Source organism: Ostrea edulis, chromosome 4 (assembly GCF_947568905.1).
Source record: "Ostrea edulis chromosome 4, xbOstEdul1.1, whole genome shotgun sequence".
In the NCBI taxonomy this organism is placed as follows: Eukaryota; Metazoa; Mollusca; class Bivalvia; order Ostreida; family Ostreidae; genus Ostrea; species Ostrea edulis.
In genome coordinates, this window is record NC_079167.1 from 62,429,468 (window position 1) to 62,448,835 (window position 19,368).

At 33.9% G+C, this 19,368-nt stretch overlaps 2 protein-coding genes across 5 annotated transcripts; both read left to right on the forward strand.

The window, feature by feature from the left end:
- The first annotated feature begins 490 nt into the window (after positions 1-490).
- On the forward strand, positions 491-11,316 carry LOC125670927 (uncharacterized). 2 transcript variants are annotated; one of them, XM_048906372.2, is made up of 11 exons: positions 491-585; positions 3,930-4,432; positions 4,602-4,731; positions 4,943-5,194; positions 6,117-6,347; positions 6,999-7,022; positions 7,992-8,059; positions 8,871-8,928; positions 9,207-9,262; positions 9,775-9,831; positions 10,253-11,316. In XM_048906372.2, exons 1-11 carry the CDS (start codon positions 558-560, stop codon positions 10,337-10,339), a joined length of 1,494 nt encoding a protein of 497 aa, XP_048762329.2. In that variant the 5' UTR covers positions 491-557; the 3' UTR covers positions 10,340-11,316. The 2 variants fall into 2 exon arrangements, 1 of the variants encoding a protein (XP_048762329.2); XR_007368445.2 differs by lacking the exon at positions 9,207-9,262 and having other exon boundaries at positions 10,253-10,336.
- An 18-nt stretch (positions 11,317-11,334) lies between these two features.
- LOC125670928 (B-cell scaffold protein with ankyrin repeats-like) lies at positions 11,335-18,003 on the forward strand. Of its 3 annotated transcripts, none has more exons than XM_048906374.2 (10): positions 11,335-11,486; positions 11,693-12,159; positions 12,258-12,396; positions 13,354-13,620; positions 15,380-15,619; positions 15,753-15,797; positions 15,894-15,940; positions 16,806-16,848; positions 17,382-17,461; positions 17,755-18,003. In XM_048906374.2, exons 1-10 carry the CDS (start codon positions 11,468-11,470, stop codon positions 17,824-17,826), a joined length of 1,419 nt encoding a protein of 472 aa, XP_048762331.2. In that variant the 5' UTR covers positions 11,335-11,467; the 3' UTR covers positions 17,827-18,003. The 3 variants fall into 3 exon arrangements, with proteins under 3 accessions (XP_048762331.2, XP_048762332.2, XP_056019255.1); XM_048906375.2 differs by having other exon boundaries at positions 17,382-17,457; XM_056163280.1 differs by having other exon boundaries at positions 17,382-18,003.
- The last annotated feature ends 1,365 nt before the right edge of the window (positions 18,004-19,368 follow it).

Sequence of the window (19,368 nt, forward strand, 5' to 3'; positions counted from 1 at the left end):
GTAACGATTATTCAGCTCAATTTGAAGCATTTTGAACCAAGTTATTATATCATTTCCTCTTTTCAGACTAACCTCCACCAAAACCAAGGCATGTCCTCTAAATACTCTATGAAAAATCGCCAAATATTGCATGAAAAAAAATTAGGTTTTCTTCGTACACATATCATTTGGTCCTTCAGATGTGACCGCAAAATCCAGGTTCCCGTGTCGCAGCAGCTGTGGCACAATAAAGATCCCTCCCTGCTCAATGGCCATGAGCGCCTAACATAGGCTTAAATTTGACAGCCCTTCACCTTCATCGGCAATAGTAATGTCTCCATACATGTATGTGTGAAAAATTCTCGAGCGGGTCGTTAAATTACACTGTATATACAACAAACCAACATCCTTTTCTTATAGGTGTATACAGGGTATCAGGTAGCAAGTAACCCTCGTACTTTTCTGCATTTAATTTTTTTTGTATCATGTGATAAGAAATATATATGAAGCATATAATTTATGACAAAGAGGAAGTTTATAACACAAATTCGTTGGATTTGAAGTGAAGAAAGTTGAAAATGGCAGGCGAAGAAAATTTATACAGCCGTAAGTACCATGTACTTATAAAAGAGGCTTACGTCTTTCTATCTTCAGCAGTAAAGGGTTGTAGCCTTTCTATCTTCTGCAATAGACAATGTTAAGTCTTTGTGTCTTCAACAAGCTTATACTATCACTTAGTATTATTTGTTTGTAATCTACTTCATGCTTACTCTTATCTATGCATCTTCAGTAGTACAGTATCTTTGTATCTTCAGTCATGTTCAGTCCTTTATCCTCAGTCAGGTTCAGTCTTTTATCTTCTTTCATGTTCAGTCTTTTATTTTCAGTCATGTTCAGTCTTTTATCTTCAGTCATGTTCAGTCTTTTATCTTCAGTCATGTTCAGTCCTTTATCTTCAGTCATGGTCAGTCCTACATCTTCAGTCATGTTCAGTCTTTTATCTTCAGTCATGTTCAGTCTTTTATCTTCAGTCATGTTCAGTCTTTTATCTTCAGTCATGTTCAGTCTTTTATCTTCAGTCATGTTCAGTCCTTTATCTTCAGTCATGTTCAGTCTTTTATCTTCAGTCATGTTCAGTCTTTTATCTTCAGTCTTTTATCTTCAGTCATGTTCGGTCTTTTATCTTCAGTCATGTTCAGTCTTTTATCTTCAGTCTTTTATCTTCAGTCATGTTCGGTCTTTTATCTTCAGTCATGTTCAGTACTTTATCTTCAGTCATGTTCAGTCTTTTATCTTCAGTCATGTTCAGTCCTTTATCTTCAGTCATGTTCAGTCTTTTATCTTCAGTCATGTTCAGTCTTTTATCTTCAGTCATGTTCAGTCTTTTATCTTCAGTCATGTTCAGTCCTTTATCTTCAGTCTTTTATCTTCAGTCATGTTCAGTCTTTTATCTTCAGTCTTGTTCAGTCTTTTATCTTCAGTCCTTTATCTTCAGTCATGTTCAGTCCTTTATCTTCAGTCATGTTCAGTCCTTTATCTTCAGTCATGTTCAGTACTTTATCTTCAGTCATGTTCAGTACTTTATCTTCAGTCATGTTCGGTCTTTTATCTTCAGTCATGTTCAGTACTTTATCTTCAGTCATGTTCAGTCTTTTATCTTCAGTCATGTTCAGTCTTTTATCTTCAGTCTTTTATCTTCAGTCATGTTCAGTCTTTTATCTTCAGTCATGTTCAGTCCTTTATCTTCGGTCATGTTCAGTCTTTTATCTTCAGTCATGTTCAGTCCTTTATCTTCAGTCATGTTCAGTCCTTTATCTTCAGTCATGTTCAGTACTTTATCTTCAGTCATGTTCAGTACTTTATCTTCAGTCATGTTCAGTCCTTTATCTTCAGTCATGTTCAGTCCTTTATCTTCAGTCTTTTATCTTCAGTCATGTTCAGTCTTTTATCTTCGGTCATGTTCAGTCTTTTATCTTCAGTCATGTTCAGTCCTTTATCTTCAGTCATGTTCAGTCCTTTATCTTCAGTCATATTCAGTCTTTTATCTTCAGTCCTGTTCAGTCCTTTATCTTCAGTCATGTTCAGTCTTTTATCTTCAGTCATGTTCAGTCCTTCATCTTCAGTCATGTTCAGTCTTTTATCTTCAGTCGTAAAGGATGTTCAGCCTATTCATCTTCAACGGTAGGAGATGTTAATTCTTTCATCTTTAGCAGTAAAGAATATTAAGGCTTTATATCTTCAGCAGTACAGGATTGCACTTTTCCTATTTTCAGCGGTAACTTTAGGATCTTTAATTCAGTCTTTTAAACTGTAGTAGCAATGTTTTACGGTCTTTTTAACTTGAAAAGTAATACATTTTATTCTTTTTAACAGCAGATGTTAATCTTTGAAACTTGAGCAGTTATCTATTTTAGTCTTTTTAACATGAAAGTGTATTTGCAATGGCAGGTACTGCCAATGACTAAAAAGCATTGCAAATACATTTTCATTATGCTCGTTGTTGTCAACGTCTGCTAATTGAATACACTTTATGTCTTCCTACGTAAAATGATATTGACACACAACTGTACTTTTCTGTTACTTTTACCTACGATAATCAGTACGCTATAATGATTTTTTAACGAATCGTGCAATTGTGTTGTGGAAATGTAGCAAGACATGAAAATTACCGGTCGCAGTAGCGTATTGGATAGGGCGTTCGCTTCGTTATTCGATTCTCGATCGCGGCGTCATTTCAAACCTCAGACGTTTGACATAGTGACTGTTCCTTCACCAAGTACCTGTCATTAGAAATAAAAGTTACTATTCAAGTCACAGGTCTCTCGGATATGATCTTAAAAACAGAGGTCCCGTGTCACGATGGATGTTAGCACGATAAAGAACCCTCCCTGCTACGGCCCTGAAAGTAATGCAAAGGTCAAAATTTGTTGCACCTCATATAAAAGTTGCAGTTGATGATGTCTCTACCAGAAATGAATTGTTGCGAATGGGAAGTAAATCAAGATTCAGACAAAGCATGCTAAACATGTACACTTTCGGTACATATATATGGGAAAAAATTCATTTTAATTTAGACTGCGAACAAAAGACAGCTAACACGTTTTATCTACAGCACGATTGGAAGATGTCAAATTTATACACAAACTCTATTGGTTGTTGCATGCACAAATTGATATATAGCTTTGTAGATAAACGTGTTCAATTTCGACAAAATCAACAATATCTGAGAAGAATTTTAAGCATATCACACACTTGTGACATCACAGATATAAACCGCGTCATATTCGATCATACCTATATGACTGACGACATCCTTGTTATTATAGTACAATGATTGATCACTATCATTTTCACCTTTACAACAGAATTAGAGCTGTTAAAATCAATGTTGAGATAATTGAGTGAGAGAAAATGGATATCGAATTAACGAAATATTTATTTGACAATCACTTTGATGTGCGAAATATCAAAGTGAATGTCATTACAAATTGTTTTTACCGAAAAAAATCATTGGACAAATGGCCGAATTAAGACATTCTTAGACGTCTGTCAATTTCATCGAGATTCAATTCATTTCACATTTTTGAAATTGCGCTGGTATTTCGAAAAGTCACGTGAAGGTTCTTCCTTAATACAAAGAATTACAATGTATTCAATTTTCCAAATGCTTTTTAAAGTGTTACTATCATCGTAAACCAACCGTTATTTGCAACGTTAGCTGGACAAATATTCGGCACAAGACAAAAGAATGTACACAAAGTATTAGTATATATTATACATATGGCTTCTTTTACACAGTGATTATCTCGACCCATCGTTTGATTCCCTTTGTTGCTTTTTTCATTAATATCTTTGAAGATTTGCCCAGACTTTCATTATCGGACTTTACACTTTTCAGGTAGCTTAACATTTTTAGTTCTACTATCGAACCTTTTCTACCCTTCTTACAGAACCATGGAAATCTGATGAGTTTGACGGTATGGAAGAAAGGATGAACTCAGTTTTGATCATACATACCCATGAGTGTGAGCCCATTGCTGCATTCATCCAAGAAAATCTCAGAAAGTTTAACAATGAATTAAAACTCACAGTCAACATATGCGATGTTATTGAAATAGAGAGCAGAAATCTTGCCTTCCAAGTCATACTCCTTCTGATCTCACCAGAGATGATTTCATATCTAGACTCCACAGTAGAATCCCCACATCCGGCTTTACGTTTCGATAGGAGCACAGTGTGCGCTCTCTTGGTTCATGAATCTGTAGACATGGACAGTGTAAGCGTTAACTCGGTCATAGAGACCAAGATACCAGAGTTCAGTTCCTGGCAAACTCTCAGAATGTCACATACACGGACCACTATGATGAAAATTTTGCATTTACTTGATGAGACATCGGAACTGTCATTCCCAATGAGATTGCAATATCGTCTGGAGCCATCTCAAATTGCCACCGTAAGGCTTTAATTCTTTACACAATTTTATCTCTTTGAAGCTATCTATAAAGGTGACTACACTGTACTTCTCTCTCTCTCTCTCTCTCTCTCTCTCTCTCTCTCTCTCTCTCTATATATATATATATAGATATAGATATATATATAGATATATAAATGTTATTATTCAGGACAGAAACAGAGTTTTCATACTTTTCAAAACTGAAAAGGACAGGTCGTCTGCAGTGGTTGTTCACGCTGAAACCCGAAAGATTGATGCTAAATACCACAATCCGTACACATTCTCCTTCTCACCTTATGGTATGTCAATTTAAAAATCTAAAAAATTCATAATGAAAAAAGAAACGTGTATATAAAATCCCAAATTTGTTTCATGCTCATTGGCTAATATTTTCTTGTTGATAATTGTCCATCATTCTACCATAACTGGAATGCAGAACAAATTAGATATATTAGGAAAATCTTGTCTTCAGCATGTTTAAATATTAGTATACCTCACACATGACTGCAGGAATACATGATGGAAAAGTACAAATCAACGTGTTCGTGGATGGCATAAACGAAGGGACCACCTACCTGAATGTTGGCAATAAGTTCGAGTTCTTGTACAACGAGATGGACGATATCGTTTCTTCCACTGAGTTTCTGTGCCAGATTTTGAAGCTCTCGGGTGAAGACAGAGAGAGTCTAGACAAGTACCTCGCAGAAAGAATGGATGATGATGATGTGCCCAGTTCTAACGTTGATGATCGATTTCTGATCGGTAAGTTTCATTTTTCAGTGTTCGAATAAAACAGTGAAGATAAAGAACAGTGATAAATCTACGTCAAAGTACGGAAAACACGGATCCGTGGGGACACCGGAGGTGGCATCAGGTGCCTCAAAATCAAGATGTAAAAACACCCTAACAATTGGTATGAAACACGTCAAACAGCATTCGATCTAATGATATATATATTTTTTTTTACAAATTAAATCATTATAACTACTATAGGATTTTAAACGAGACTGTTGATACCCCTGTAACATCAACATATTTGTCAGTAGCCTTGTATGAAGCAGATGTGGAAGAGACTCAGTGATAGCTTTTATTTTGAGTTCACAGAGGTATATCGAATTGACATATAAAATAAAAATGAGTATTGTTAATATTTAAAATATCGTCGATTCATGTATCTAAATGTCGAGTTAAGGCCACAGGTGGAGCTCTTAAATAAAATCTGCCTCATAAAGCAAAAAAACAAAAACCAACAAACAAACAAAAACAAAAAAACAACAACAACAAACCAACCAAAATAAAAAAAACAACAACAATCAAACAACCAACCCCAACCCCCCAAATAAAAAAAACCCCAACAAGATCAGCTAAATAAGGATCACAGTTCGTGGCCAGAAGAATTCAAGCAGAATGTTAGACTTTTGTCATATTGTAAATTTTATCCTATTGTAAATTTTGCACTCAATAAATTTAAAATCTATAATGTGACACTTAATTATTTCTCACAATTTTCATGGTAAGATAGAAGAGAATCTTGTTTTTATTGATAAGGACTCGAGATTTTATCTTGTTTTCAATCGATTGGTTTTTAGAAGAATCAAGTTGAAATTAGATTTTCTATATCAACACGAAAAAAGTGCAGCGTATTTATTTCATTAATGAAATGTTATACAATACCTTGAAACAGGTCAAAAACGCAACGAGGAATTGCCGACCATATTACATTTTGGTGCAAAGTTTGGACTCTCACAATTCTGCCACACTATCAAAAGAATGCATGGATTTGGTAGCGCCATAACAATACGTAACAAAGAAAACGAGACTCCGTGTCAGCTGGCTCAGAGAATGGGGTACACCAAACTGTCAGAGGATTTAGATCCTTTGATTCCATCCCAGAAGGAGTCAGAAAATCTCCAAAGTAAGTGCAATTCATTATTGTGTGTGTGTAAATGTGCATGTGCAAATTATATCTGTGATTGTGTATGTGTAAATGTGCATTTGTAAATATGTATGTGTAGGCGTGTAGGTGCAAATGTGCATGTAAAATTAGGTAAATGTGTATGTGTAGATATGTTTGTGTAAATGCATACATATGTAAAAGGTATATGTAAATGTTTATGAGTAAATGTGTGTGAAAGCATAGGATTCGATCCAGGAAATTGAATTAATAATTGATGTTGTTAGATAAAATAGATCAGTTTAGTATGACTGATGTTCCAAGATTTCGTCATCATCTAAATCGACAACCTTATTAATGGTAAAGACACTGCACATAACTGACAATATATATTCACTTCGTTCAATAAAGGCTTCTCATCACAATTTTGATTCCTCTTCTTGATATAGATTTAAGCAGTTCAATTCTGCCAACTCCTTTACGTACAACACAAACGTTACACTCGGCATACCCTCTGTCTGTGAATCACGAACTCGAGTACTTACTGTCTGTGAATTACGAACTCGAGTTGTAAACCCCGTGCTTATTCCATCCCCTGTACAATGTGTAAATAGAAATCGCATGAAGCAAGATTTAAGAAAATTAACTCGTCCCTATGATCTGCTTTTATAGATAGAAGAGTGATAAAAAGGATGGGTATGTACATTTATAATATCAATCTGGAACAAATATACGGATAACCTAATGTCTTCGCTGACAAATTCAAAGACATGTTTCTTTTTTTTTTTCTTAACCATTTTTTGCATATTTTGTAACTAAATTATTGTTTGCTTAAAGCAAGTTTTCTTTGGTTTTCTTTTCTTTTCTTATAAACTGCTATTTACCTATATCAATTTTTTTTATAACGATCTAGTTCTTCAATTCAACCTATCGTTGGGTCAAATGCTGCCTGACGTGTTTTATACCGCTTGTAAGACCGTTCTTGGCACGCTGATTTTAACTACCGATAACTCCGTTTACCTGATCAGGATATAGGGCTCACGGCGGGTGTGCCCGGTCGACAGGGGATGCTTACTCCTCCTAAGCACCTCATCCCACCTCTGGTGTGTCCAGGAGTCCGTGCTTGTCCAGCTATCTATTTTGTATTGCTTATAGGGGTTATGAAATTGATCACTGTTCGTTATCTTCACCTTCCATTGTTATCTGTTTCCTTATTTTTTTTTTTACTGATAACAGCTACATGTAGAGTGCTACTAAACAATTCTTACTGCTGTGGTTTAAATTTAGTGCTTAAATTCTATAGGCAAATGCTTTTGTTTGATTTGTATTTAATTCTTAACTTTTGAAAATGTTTATTTATATAGTATGCGTGTAAATATGTATAATCATATGTTCTGCATGCTTACCTTTGCGATCTTTAGCATTTTATTTCGTCAGTGATAGTCAGTTTAAGAGCTCTGTAGATCTCATATTATTTGTTCTGTATTGTACACAGTGCAGACTTTAAAAAAAAATTAACTTACTTACTATGTTATGCTTTTTTTTATTGGGTTAATTTTTTATGTCATCGGCTAAAATATTGTTAATTCTTATTCAGTCTTCTCATTAGATAAATTAGAATTATGAATTCCAATAATGAAAAAAATATTATTTTGTTTGATATAGCTCCTCCACCTCCGCCAAAGCACACCAACCCGCTGAGTGTAAGCGCTGTAGAAAATAGGCCACCGCGAGTAAGTCCTATTTTTAGTCTACATGATCACTTGTAGGGAAATACCCCAATTGAATTTTTTATCTTGTACTTTAAATGTCGATGATGAACTTTATTCTCACATACTTAAGGGGGTTACGTTTATTTGATATCATTTTCATGCATGATAAAGATTGTGAATCCATTTAACAGTGGTAATTGATGTTAAAAGTGTGTATTTTTAATTTTGTAAGGGCAAGGTAGTATAAGGTTCCTATTTTCTTTCCAAATAGATTTAAAACTGTGAAACCAGTAAATCATATTTCTTGATGATGCCTTAGTAGATATATATAATCACAATTATGACTGTGTCTGAAGTCACAAGACAGACACATATTTGAGCAAATTTAGGATTTCAGAAGAAAATATTATTTATTTTGTTTTTTGCATACATACATTGTACGTGTTGTATATTTCTTCGGAAAACATAGAACACACGTTTGTTTATGTACTATTTTTATACCAGAGTTGCAGCTGATACATGTGTACAAATTACATAAGTTTGAGAGTAAAGCAATTCTATGTTGTATATTTTCTGAAGCAATATATTCTTCATATTTGTCGATTTTACCTAAATGAGGAAATTCTGATTTTTCATTAATTTTGTGACATTCCTATGAGCGTTATCATACGTTAACATCCATACTTTGAGATAGACTTTATTTGAGTTATCAAAATGATCTACAATTTTGTCTATGCTGACTTTTCCTAGGGGTCATAAGTGACCCTTATTCTACCTTTCCATTCAAATGCATTTACATATTTTTCTTCTCATGCTACTTTACACTATTCAGGTCACTTTGAAAAAAAGTCTGTCGGACGCTGGAGAAAAACAAAAGAGAAGCGAGACGGGTCTGTACAGAATTTGAGACTTAACACAACACTAGACCGAAAGTTCCACAATTTCAAAATTATCGAGTTTAAAGATTTTAGAGGAATACTCTCAAGATATCCCTGTATTGTATTCTATATGAAAATCAACAATTTCTACAAATTGTTACATATAACAGTTAAAAAAAAAAAACTAGTTCGAAATTTACCATATCCAGCTGCTATACTGGTATTCATTATCCAGCTGCTATACTGGTATTCATTATCCAGCTGCTATACTGGTCATTATTCAATTTCAGGGATCGGTAGATATTCTGGATTGTCAGTTGACAGTGGAACTTCCGGTCAAAAATTGGTGGGTTTACAGTAAATTTAAAATCCGTGTGGGTCAATAGAAAAATAGATATCTAGACTACACACTGAATTGATAATTGAGACCTCAAATTTCACTTGCTGTTTGTATACGAGTACTCTGTATGTAACGGATTTATAAAAGCGCTCAAAAAAAATCTTCTGATCGTACAAATTTTATTCTTATATGTTTAAATTATATAGCATGGTTAACCCATTTCATTTTTCAACTACTATTGTTTGACAATTAAAACTTTAGGAATCCTAAAGTCATTTGTGGAATATATTAATGAAGATGTATAAAGCTTAATTCAGAGTCGGGTCTTTCATTGCTGTCGCTTTTGAGTATCTAAATCATAAATGTTTATAGAAACGGATAGTGCAATGTTGGTTAAAACTATGTGGGTTTATAGTAAAAATATGTACATCAGATTGGACAATCTAGGATATAAGAACTGAATTCGTGACGTCATGTTCTTGAACACAATTTACCGGTCAGATAAATATATTTTGCAGTTTAAGAATTCTGGAGGTTTGTCAGCAGACGCTTGGAGTCACACTAATATGGGAAAGGTAAAATTCAGTATGATAAAATCAAGAATTTCTTTGATATTTCTTCCTCCTCCTCGTGACAAAAATTCGGTTTTCATTCAATGGTTTTTTAACCTTCCTGCTTATATGCATTTACACTGTCATATTATCATGTTGAAATTTTCAAATCGTGTGGCGAAGTACATTGTATGGTTAATATAAATGATATTACGATAACATATTGTATGATCAATTATTGACTTACCCAGGTAATTATAAGAATTGCGTAGAATATTTTTATCATTATGACATGATTGTATGGTAATTTCATTTAGCTTGTTTGTTCATTACAATTGTGCATTCCTGTCTGTAAAGATTGCGAAAAAATGAAAGACATAATCATTATCTCTTTAATTTGTTAAGTTCAATATACATGACCATAGTAACATTTTTGTATCTCTAGATCCATTCGAAGACACTTGTGGTGGACGAGGATAAATTACTCTGCGGAGATCCATTTCCATCCATAGGACGGACACTTTTAAGATGAACAAAAGAAGAAATCTTTGTTACGTTTTACTATGATATCACTAATGCCGGGATAGGGTTGACGACTTCTTTGATCCTGACAAAGAATCCGTTCTATCATTATTGTTAAAAACACACTAGAAAATTAACTAAGTTCTATTTGATATGTTCTTCATCCATTACCTGTGCTAGGGTAGATGTCATACCTGTAATTATGTATTCGTTTATGTTTGATATATACCATATCTGTATGTCATTGTTATCTGTTGTTTAATGCAAAGGGAATTTCCCTGTCTGTTTCAATAATATACTTGATAACCACATATGTATTCATATTTCTATCCCACTAAAACTTTTGTAAAGACTAAAAATTACAGTATTGCAAATTTGTAATCGACACATCTGTAATTCATATAATGAAATAAAGTAAATTGTGAAAATAGAATAAACCTGGATGTTTATATACATCTCCCTCGGAGAGAGAAATGGGCAGAGAGATGGGGGAGAGAGATGGGAGAGGGGGAGAAAGATGGGAGAGTAAGAGAGAGTGAAATTTCAGTCTTCATTGTGCAAGAGATGTTGATCTAAACATTGTACTTGCAATAACATTTTCCCTATTACATCTTTCTTATTGTTAATTTAAAACTCGGATTTCTTTCTATCAAGTAGGATTTTTAAAATTCTGGGGGCAGTTGCACGAAGGTTAGTTAAGTTTAATGACAGTTAACTTCAAGTTAACACCATATGAATGTTCAAGTTAATGGCAAGTTAACAGTCAGTTAAAGCAAAGTAACCTTCGTCCTGACCATTGTTAACCAGATTTGAAATCTTGAGGTTTTCTATACAAATGCAACGGAAATTATTTGATTGACTTTTAATAAGAAATATTTGCAACAATAAAAAAGATGACTTCTTTTCGTTCTTAAATCGTTAAATGAAATTGTAGAAATAAAAAAATGACTATAACTATCGAGTACAAAATAAAATGTATTACATATACGTGTTTCTATTGTTTGATTGTGTTACAGTCATGTATTTCATCGATAGCTGTTAATCGTTATCACCCCACTGCGGATAACGGGTACGTATATATATAAAAATCAATCGCTGTCGAGGAACATTATATAGTGAGACTTGCTTCTGGTCCAACATGAGTCGAACAAGCAAAGGTAAAGTCATCATGAATCATTAATACTATGCATGTATTATTAGAACAATTCAGTCCATGAAACGTGATTGCTTCACTTCTTTTACTAAATAATAGTATCAACTATTTAAATATGCTTAGTCTTTTAATCGCAGATACCTAGTCCTTGTTTGTTGCAAGTAGTGAAGTACATGATAACTTACATATGTACATTAATGTAATTTGTAGGCCTTGAAAATGACAGCATGGCTATCCTGTACGCTGATGACGGGGAAGAAATCAGCTCACATTTAGAACAATATCTCAGGGAAAGATTTCGACTTAAAATTCTGGCTGTGAACATTTCCTCCTCCAGCACCTTAAAGGAAAATAACCTTGGCTTGGTTATACTAACTCCGGACATGATCGACGATATCCAAAGAAAACCTAAAGCTTATCTATCTAGCACATGCTCACTGTGTCAAAAACGAGCTTTTTTAATCCATGACGAAACTGTAAGTATCAGCAACAGGTCCACAGAAAGAATTCTGGAAGACTCCTGTTCTGATCTAAAGCTATGGAACACAATTCATCTAGGAAAATCAAGCGAGGAGTTCAAGATGGCTTTGATCCAAATCATAGAGTTGATCGATTCTACTCCAGATGTCCCTCCAGTTTTATTGGGTTACAAAATAAATCCCAAAACAATTTCATCGGTGCGTTATCCTACATCATTTCTGTCTTCTATTTACATGTATGTACTATAAGAACATTAAGTAAGATAAAAGACTTTAAATGTCCTTGTTTTTTGCAGGTAAATGAACATATAGTTGTTATATTTAAAAAAGAAATACTTAAAGGAGATGTTACCGTGCAACTTCAAAGAAACAACTTTCGGAAGCAGATGACGTGTGTCGAACTTAACCGTTTGACATATACTTTCAAACCTGAAGGTAGGTGAAGAAAAGATAGAATTATTCCAAAAGTTCGTCCACTGGGTCAATATTTTCAAGACAGTTCAAGACGCTGCCGTGCCTATTAGTAGTTAATGATGTTTTTGTAACATACATTAAAATCCTTAGAATTGATAGTTTTACTTTTCACATGGCAAGTCATTCATGGCAGACGACGGCGTTAATTGAGCAGTGATCGTCACTACATCTAGAGAAACTGACAATATATGTTTTGATCGTGGCATTAAATAGGTGAAGATAACGAACATTGATCAATCTCTTAACTCATATCAGGGATAAAAAATTAAGAGTTGGGCAATCATGGACCCCTGGATACACCAGAAATGGGAACACGTGCATAGGAGGGGTAAGCATCTCCCTGTTGACCGGTCAGACTCGCCATGGGCCATAAGCAATGTGTAGCGATATACGTGATCGGATTAAATTATCTAATTTTAATTAGATTGTGTTCGTGTTGTCTCTCATTTATTGTTAAAATGAGAATCTGACAATATATGTTTATTCGTGTAGTCAGTCATTTATTGTTTTTTTTATAGAGAAACTGACATCCATGTGTTTACTTGAAATGGACTTTGAAAAATAATTTGAATACTCATCTTGCAAATCCAAATACTTATTCTAAGATTTTAGGAAACTGTAAATACAAATTCACGACATCTTTTTTCGTTTCAAATTAATTCTAATGGAGTTGACTTCTAGTATGCGATTGCCACGTGACCTGTAAATCCATATGTCATTTCTCAGGCCTATCTAAGAACTCTTTCCCGGTTTCATTTTCTTTGGAAAAAATACTTCGTTTAAGAGTGATCATTTGAAAATTTAATGACATTGTTGAAACGTATGTCCTTCGAGAGCTTTGTTTTGGCTTCGTTGGACTTCATATTTACAAGAATTGTGGGTTTGAATTTATTCATCAATTCTGATATATTTAAACAGGAATGCCTGATGGCCAAATTACTATGGAAGTTTTCACCAACAGCGTTTCAGCTGGAAAGACGAAGTTCACTATTTGCAGTAAAACAGACAATTTTTCATGTATGATATCGGACATGATGAATCCAGTGGAATTTTTCCTCCAAGCTTTGAACTGTGACGACACTGTCTCACTGGACTTGGAGTTGGTGGATATTCTGACCAATGGTGCCAGTGAGGGTAACCCTCTCGCCGGGTTGGAGACGGTGGACTCTCGAGATGGAATATTGAGTAAGTAATCTGTATTAGGTTTTTCAAACCTCTCAAACAAGAAATAGTAATTCATGAATGAGGGCATAAATATAGCGTATGATGTGAGTAATTTTGATTGATATTCACCTCTCAAACAAAAACTGTGGATAGTTATTAAGAAACATCAAGTACGAAGCTTTTGGATAGAAAATAGTATTGTCTTCAAATATGTGAAATACAAACTTGAGAGTAGGGTAAACACGGACCCCTGTATACATCAGAAGTGAGATCAGGTTGCAGAGGGAGTAAGAATTCCCTGTAAACTGATCACACCCGCTGTGAGTCAGATATCTTGATCAGGTAAACGGAGTGATCCATAGTCAGAATCATATTGTAAAGTTCATGTACGATTTATCAATTCGTATGAAACACGTCGACAGCATTCGACGTGATGACTGGTTGTATTTGCAAATAAGATCATTACATAGCGACTATGTAATTTGTGAAATGTTGACACTGAGCGAGACTGTTGACACTCGTGTAGATATATCTTGCACTTAATGCGTTGTATGTTTTAATGTTATTTAGATAAATATTATTTCATTTTGGTATATATTTTTGTATCCATAATTCTGCCCAAAGAATATAAGAATAACAATTCTAGTAATTTGCATCCTTTTTTTTTTTTAATGTAGATTACATATGAAAGGATTAAAAAGAATATTTATAGCTAAATTGGTCGGAATCCAATACAATTTAGCCACCCAAGAATTGAAATGACATGCGAGGTACAACGTCATATCTACATATATAATACAGTGTATGATATTAAGAGCACAAGGCAATCATTAATTAGAAGATATAAGAATACATTAAAGTTAGTCAAGGTCATGATTCTGATAAAAGAACATTTTTCTTAGCGGTACAATATCGTTTGAGCTCACGTTTAGTTTTGAACAGAACAATTTACACACACACACACACACACACACACACACACACACACACACACACACATATATATATATATATATATATATATATATATATATATAGGCTTAATCATCTACTTATTTCGATGAGAATTTTGTATCTTTGCTGAAATACAAAGATATTTTACACGTTTAACCTTCTTCTTATTAATCAAAATAATGGCACATATTTTCATACTAGATATATTGATATTTTCACTTTTAATCTATTGTTTCAACAATGCATTGTCGTTATGAAAGTTTGGTTGGTTTTAACAGGGTTATCAAATTGTTATAAATACTAGTATTTACTTACCCCCCCCCCCCCGACCCCTTGATACGTCAACTATTGTCAACAGAAAGACAAAGTGGATCAGTTGAACTCTGATCTTGCTAAGTAAGCTTTTGCTTGTTGCTTGATAAAGGCTGGTGAAATCATAATCATTTTGTAAAATAACAGCATACTGGTATGAATTGAAAAATTGGCATTTATTTTGAAAATGAAGTTATATTAAAGGAAAACCCCAAATATAGTGGTCGTCAGAGTGCCTAGGAACATGTGTGATAGATAGGTATGATTATGTAACCTGATCCCTTAAAACAAACAATGAAATATTGAAATAGATCTGCATGTAATTTTTATTTACATAGTCGTCTGCATGTACAGCGTTCATCAGTGCACGCCCTCTTACACTCAGGACTTTCATTTTCTGATAATGAATTTTTGCATTCGAAATACAATACAGTATGCAACTTAAGTAATCATTGTGTATTTAAAAATCGATAAGAGTTTGAAGTAAAATACATTTAAAATCCACATGTTTTAGAAAAACAGTCAACCAGAGAATTCCCCACTCTTCTCCATGTCGCAGCAAAACTTGGCTTAAAACAACTATGTGAAGCTCTGAAAAAATACCCTGGTTACCAGGCAGCCTGCAGCATGAAAAACAAGAATGACAAAACGGCGAGTCAGATCGCTCTGCATCAAGGTCACATCGACATTGCAGCAAACATTCAACCCTCAGAGAATTTTTTGGCGTTTGAAACTGGTACTAACACGCTGCAAGGTAACCGTCAACAAATTATATACTTTTTTCAAAAGATGATAGTTTTCACACTACTATATATATATATATAATAGTTGAAATTTATTAAAAAGTCTACTAATGCATACTTTAATCTACATTTCTAAAATTGTAGGCCAGAGTTCAGATGGCTATATGACAATGAATCAATTCAATTCAGGTTAGACATTCTATCATTTCAGAACAGGGATCTATTTCATTTTCATATAGTATGTATTTTTCCACTGATATTCCACTTTAATTTGATTGTTTATAGGAATAGAAAGACAAAATAGAAATCCTCCAGCCCTTCCTGAACGGCCAGTGAGTACAGCATATACTGTTTTTTTGCGATGACCAGTAGTTATAAATGAACAATTTCAACATGTATTTGTGTATTTCATTGGTAACAGATATGTTATAAAAGTATATAACGTCCCAAATTTACTATAAAATGAGGATGGAAGATAGAGAGATACACACTGTAATTTTCCCCGCATTTCAAACAGCTTGTCAATATCGATATAGCAGTCAATGAGAGATAGACATATAGTTTAAATATATTAAGATTGAGACTTACTTTAATTCAATGAAGGATGAAACCCCAAAGTTCAATTTAAATCATTTTTAACCAGCCGTTAGTAGAACATTTGAATCTAATGTCTATTGGTGGTGTGGTGTTTTGGTGATTAGGGGGTACTTTGTATGTTTTCCTGTCTTACAAAAGAATAATATACACCTACTTACTGGCTATGAGGACAATTTAGCAAGTTTAAAGTCCCCAAGACAGCAAGTAAATAGTTGCTGTCGAGGGGGACAATAAACTTGCTATTGTCCGAATAGTCAGTAAATAGGTGTTTTAATATACCGAAGTAGACTTTACTTGTGTTAGACATACCAAAGTGAAGTAAACTAACATACGGCATTAGCCTAGATGGAATCGACCGAGGTGATCCGAGTGGTAAACTATAATTAGAGTTATCAGACTTTTACGTTACAGAAAAGAAAACGCGGGAAAATATAGCATCTGGTAAATAGTTTCGAGACTATTTCCCCCTAGGGTGAGATAGTTCAGAAACTATTTCACGGCTAGTGTTATCTAGAAGAAATAGCAAATTTATTCACCTAATAATTATGTAGCAAAAACATTCTGATGTATAATAATCAGCAATATTCTATTTCATTTCAGTCTGAATCGGATGTTGTCATCAGACGCCCAACTATTCAAAGAGGTAAGACAAAGCTAGTCTGAAATTCCGAAGTTTGCTGTCAACTTTTTCTAAGTAATTGCAACAGCCCAATATCGATTCGTTGGTCGTCTGTAATTTGATGCTATATTAAGGAAATGAGATATGGATTTTGGTGTGTTTGATTATCAGTTCATCACATTCATGAATATGGATTTTCAATCCAAATTCAAATGGATTTGCTGCAATCAAACACCACATAAATCTACGTAAAACAAAAGCTATCGGACTGCGACCGTCATAAAAAGAACGTTTTCGGGATAATTACGAATATTTGGGGGATTTTTCCCCTTAAAGACATCACTTCTTCAAATTGTGTAGAATCATCTTTCAATTCTGATCTGTTGATTAAATTTTCTCATAACATAGTCACAATGACAACCAATGGATCATTAAAGAGAGATTTGTTTCCCCATGAGTGCAAGGTTAAAGAGCATTTTGACTTTTTATATGTTTGTTTAGCTAACTATGTTCCAGCTAACTATATCCATTAACTGTGTGTATGAATAATGTTATAGACAGTGGATTGACGAGGAGTGGAGACAATCATCAAAGTAACTCCTCTTTAGAAGATCAGTTTTCCTTTGATCCGAGGCAGGTCAGAAGTCTTCCTTTTACATATATGAGGATTATTCATCCTTTTATAGTTACGATATCAATTTTAGTTAGTCATGTTGTATGTATGGTATTGATTAACCCGACATGCATTTTTTTAAAAAGTATATAACTCTCTTAGATCTTTATTGAGATATTTTAGCAACATGAAAAATTAAGAAATTCTCATGACTTTTTGTGAATTGTAATATGAATTCAAACTGAATTGCGTTGATTAGAATTATCTGAAATAGTCTGCCAGAAATAATGTGTTTCATTTTTCAAATTTCATTACAGATGACGCCTCGCATGACCATCATTTTCAAAGATGAAATAGATTATTGTGTGAATTTAACGACGAAACTTTAACTCTACGGGGATTTATAGCTTAAGACACAGCCCATGACACTGTCGTCTGTGTATATATTGTTACTGGTAACATCTGCAGGATGTTAACATTTCTTGTAGACTGATTATTGTGGTGGTTTATGGAGGGCATTGATTTCTAATTGTTATGTTGTTTTCAATAAAAATTCATTCATACCATTGCTTTCACTTATTAAGGTAAAGAAATTGCAATATAAAAGCTAAATCTCATGGTCATTAGCCTAATTAATGACTAAGATATTGATGAATTAGTCAATTGTGTAACCATATTCACTTGTGTGAAGGGTTAAGATACCTGTATATTGGAAAATCAGAGAAACATTCGAATGATAAATAGCCAAGTATTTGCTACAAACAAGGCTTCTAGCAATTACACCTAAAGTAAAAATATTTTTAAACTAACTTAACCCCCCTCCCCCCAACATTCCTATGATCAACTCGCTTCATTGATGTCCTTAGAAATTGCGCGCACGCTCTCTCTCTCTCGATCTCTCGATCTCTCGATCTCTCGATCTTTTGGTTACTGTGCTTTAAGACGATTTTTAAATTGTATGCACAGTCAACTATATCGCTTCGGTTATAATCAGTAAAGGTATAGAACTCTAAACTTAGGGTGCCCAAGTTTGCAGATGGAAAAAAATACAAATGGTATAAAATTCTACTCTGTATTCTAATATATCAATTCATAATCAATCTGCATTACTAACAAATCTCATTCCGAAATCCCTATAGCTCCCCATTTCAGAAATTGAAGTCCACAATATCTCAAAGTGACTGATTATTGTAAAGCTGTCTGCACTTTCACTTATCACGACCGTTCATTTACCTCAAAAGGATGAAAGGACCCAAACGATTTAAAGACTCAAATATTAACTGTGATTATTCAATATAGTTAATAAATTATGCTAATAACAAGTCCTTGTAAAGATTAAGAGCTCTTATTGTATCTATTTTTATCCAAACTACATTAACACAGGTGTTTGACGTTTTATCGCGATAAAGACCTTTTGAGTAATTAGTAGCATCGGTCAAAATGACTGTGATAAGTGAAAGTGCCAACAGTTTTACAATTTTCAAACACTTGGAGCTATTACGGACTTCAGTTTATGAATTTGGGCAAGAAATTTAACTTAAGAATTATATTGAGCATCACTGAAGAGACATTATTTGTCGAAATGCGCTTCTGGTGCATCACAATTGGTACCGTATAAGTTTTACATATCTAATGTTGCACATTCTATGTAATTGATTGTTACAATCACAAACATTCTGTTTAGTGGTACAGTGCCAAGGCCCAGGTAAAATGATAGACATTTTTCTGAATTGATCTCTATCTATCTTGGGAAGTATACAGAGTTTCGGGATGAACTTTAGTAGTAATGTAGATTAATTATGTATGAATATATTAGAATACAGAGTAGAATTTCAATTATTTTTTTCATCGGCGAATTTAGGGACCTTATATTTAGAGTCATATACCTTTATGCTTTAGTTTAAAAGTAAAATCGAACCTAAGCGATATGA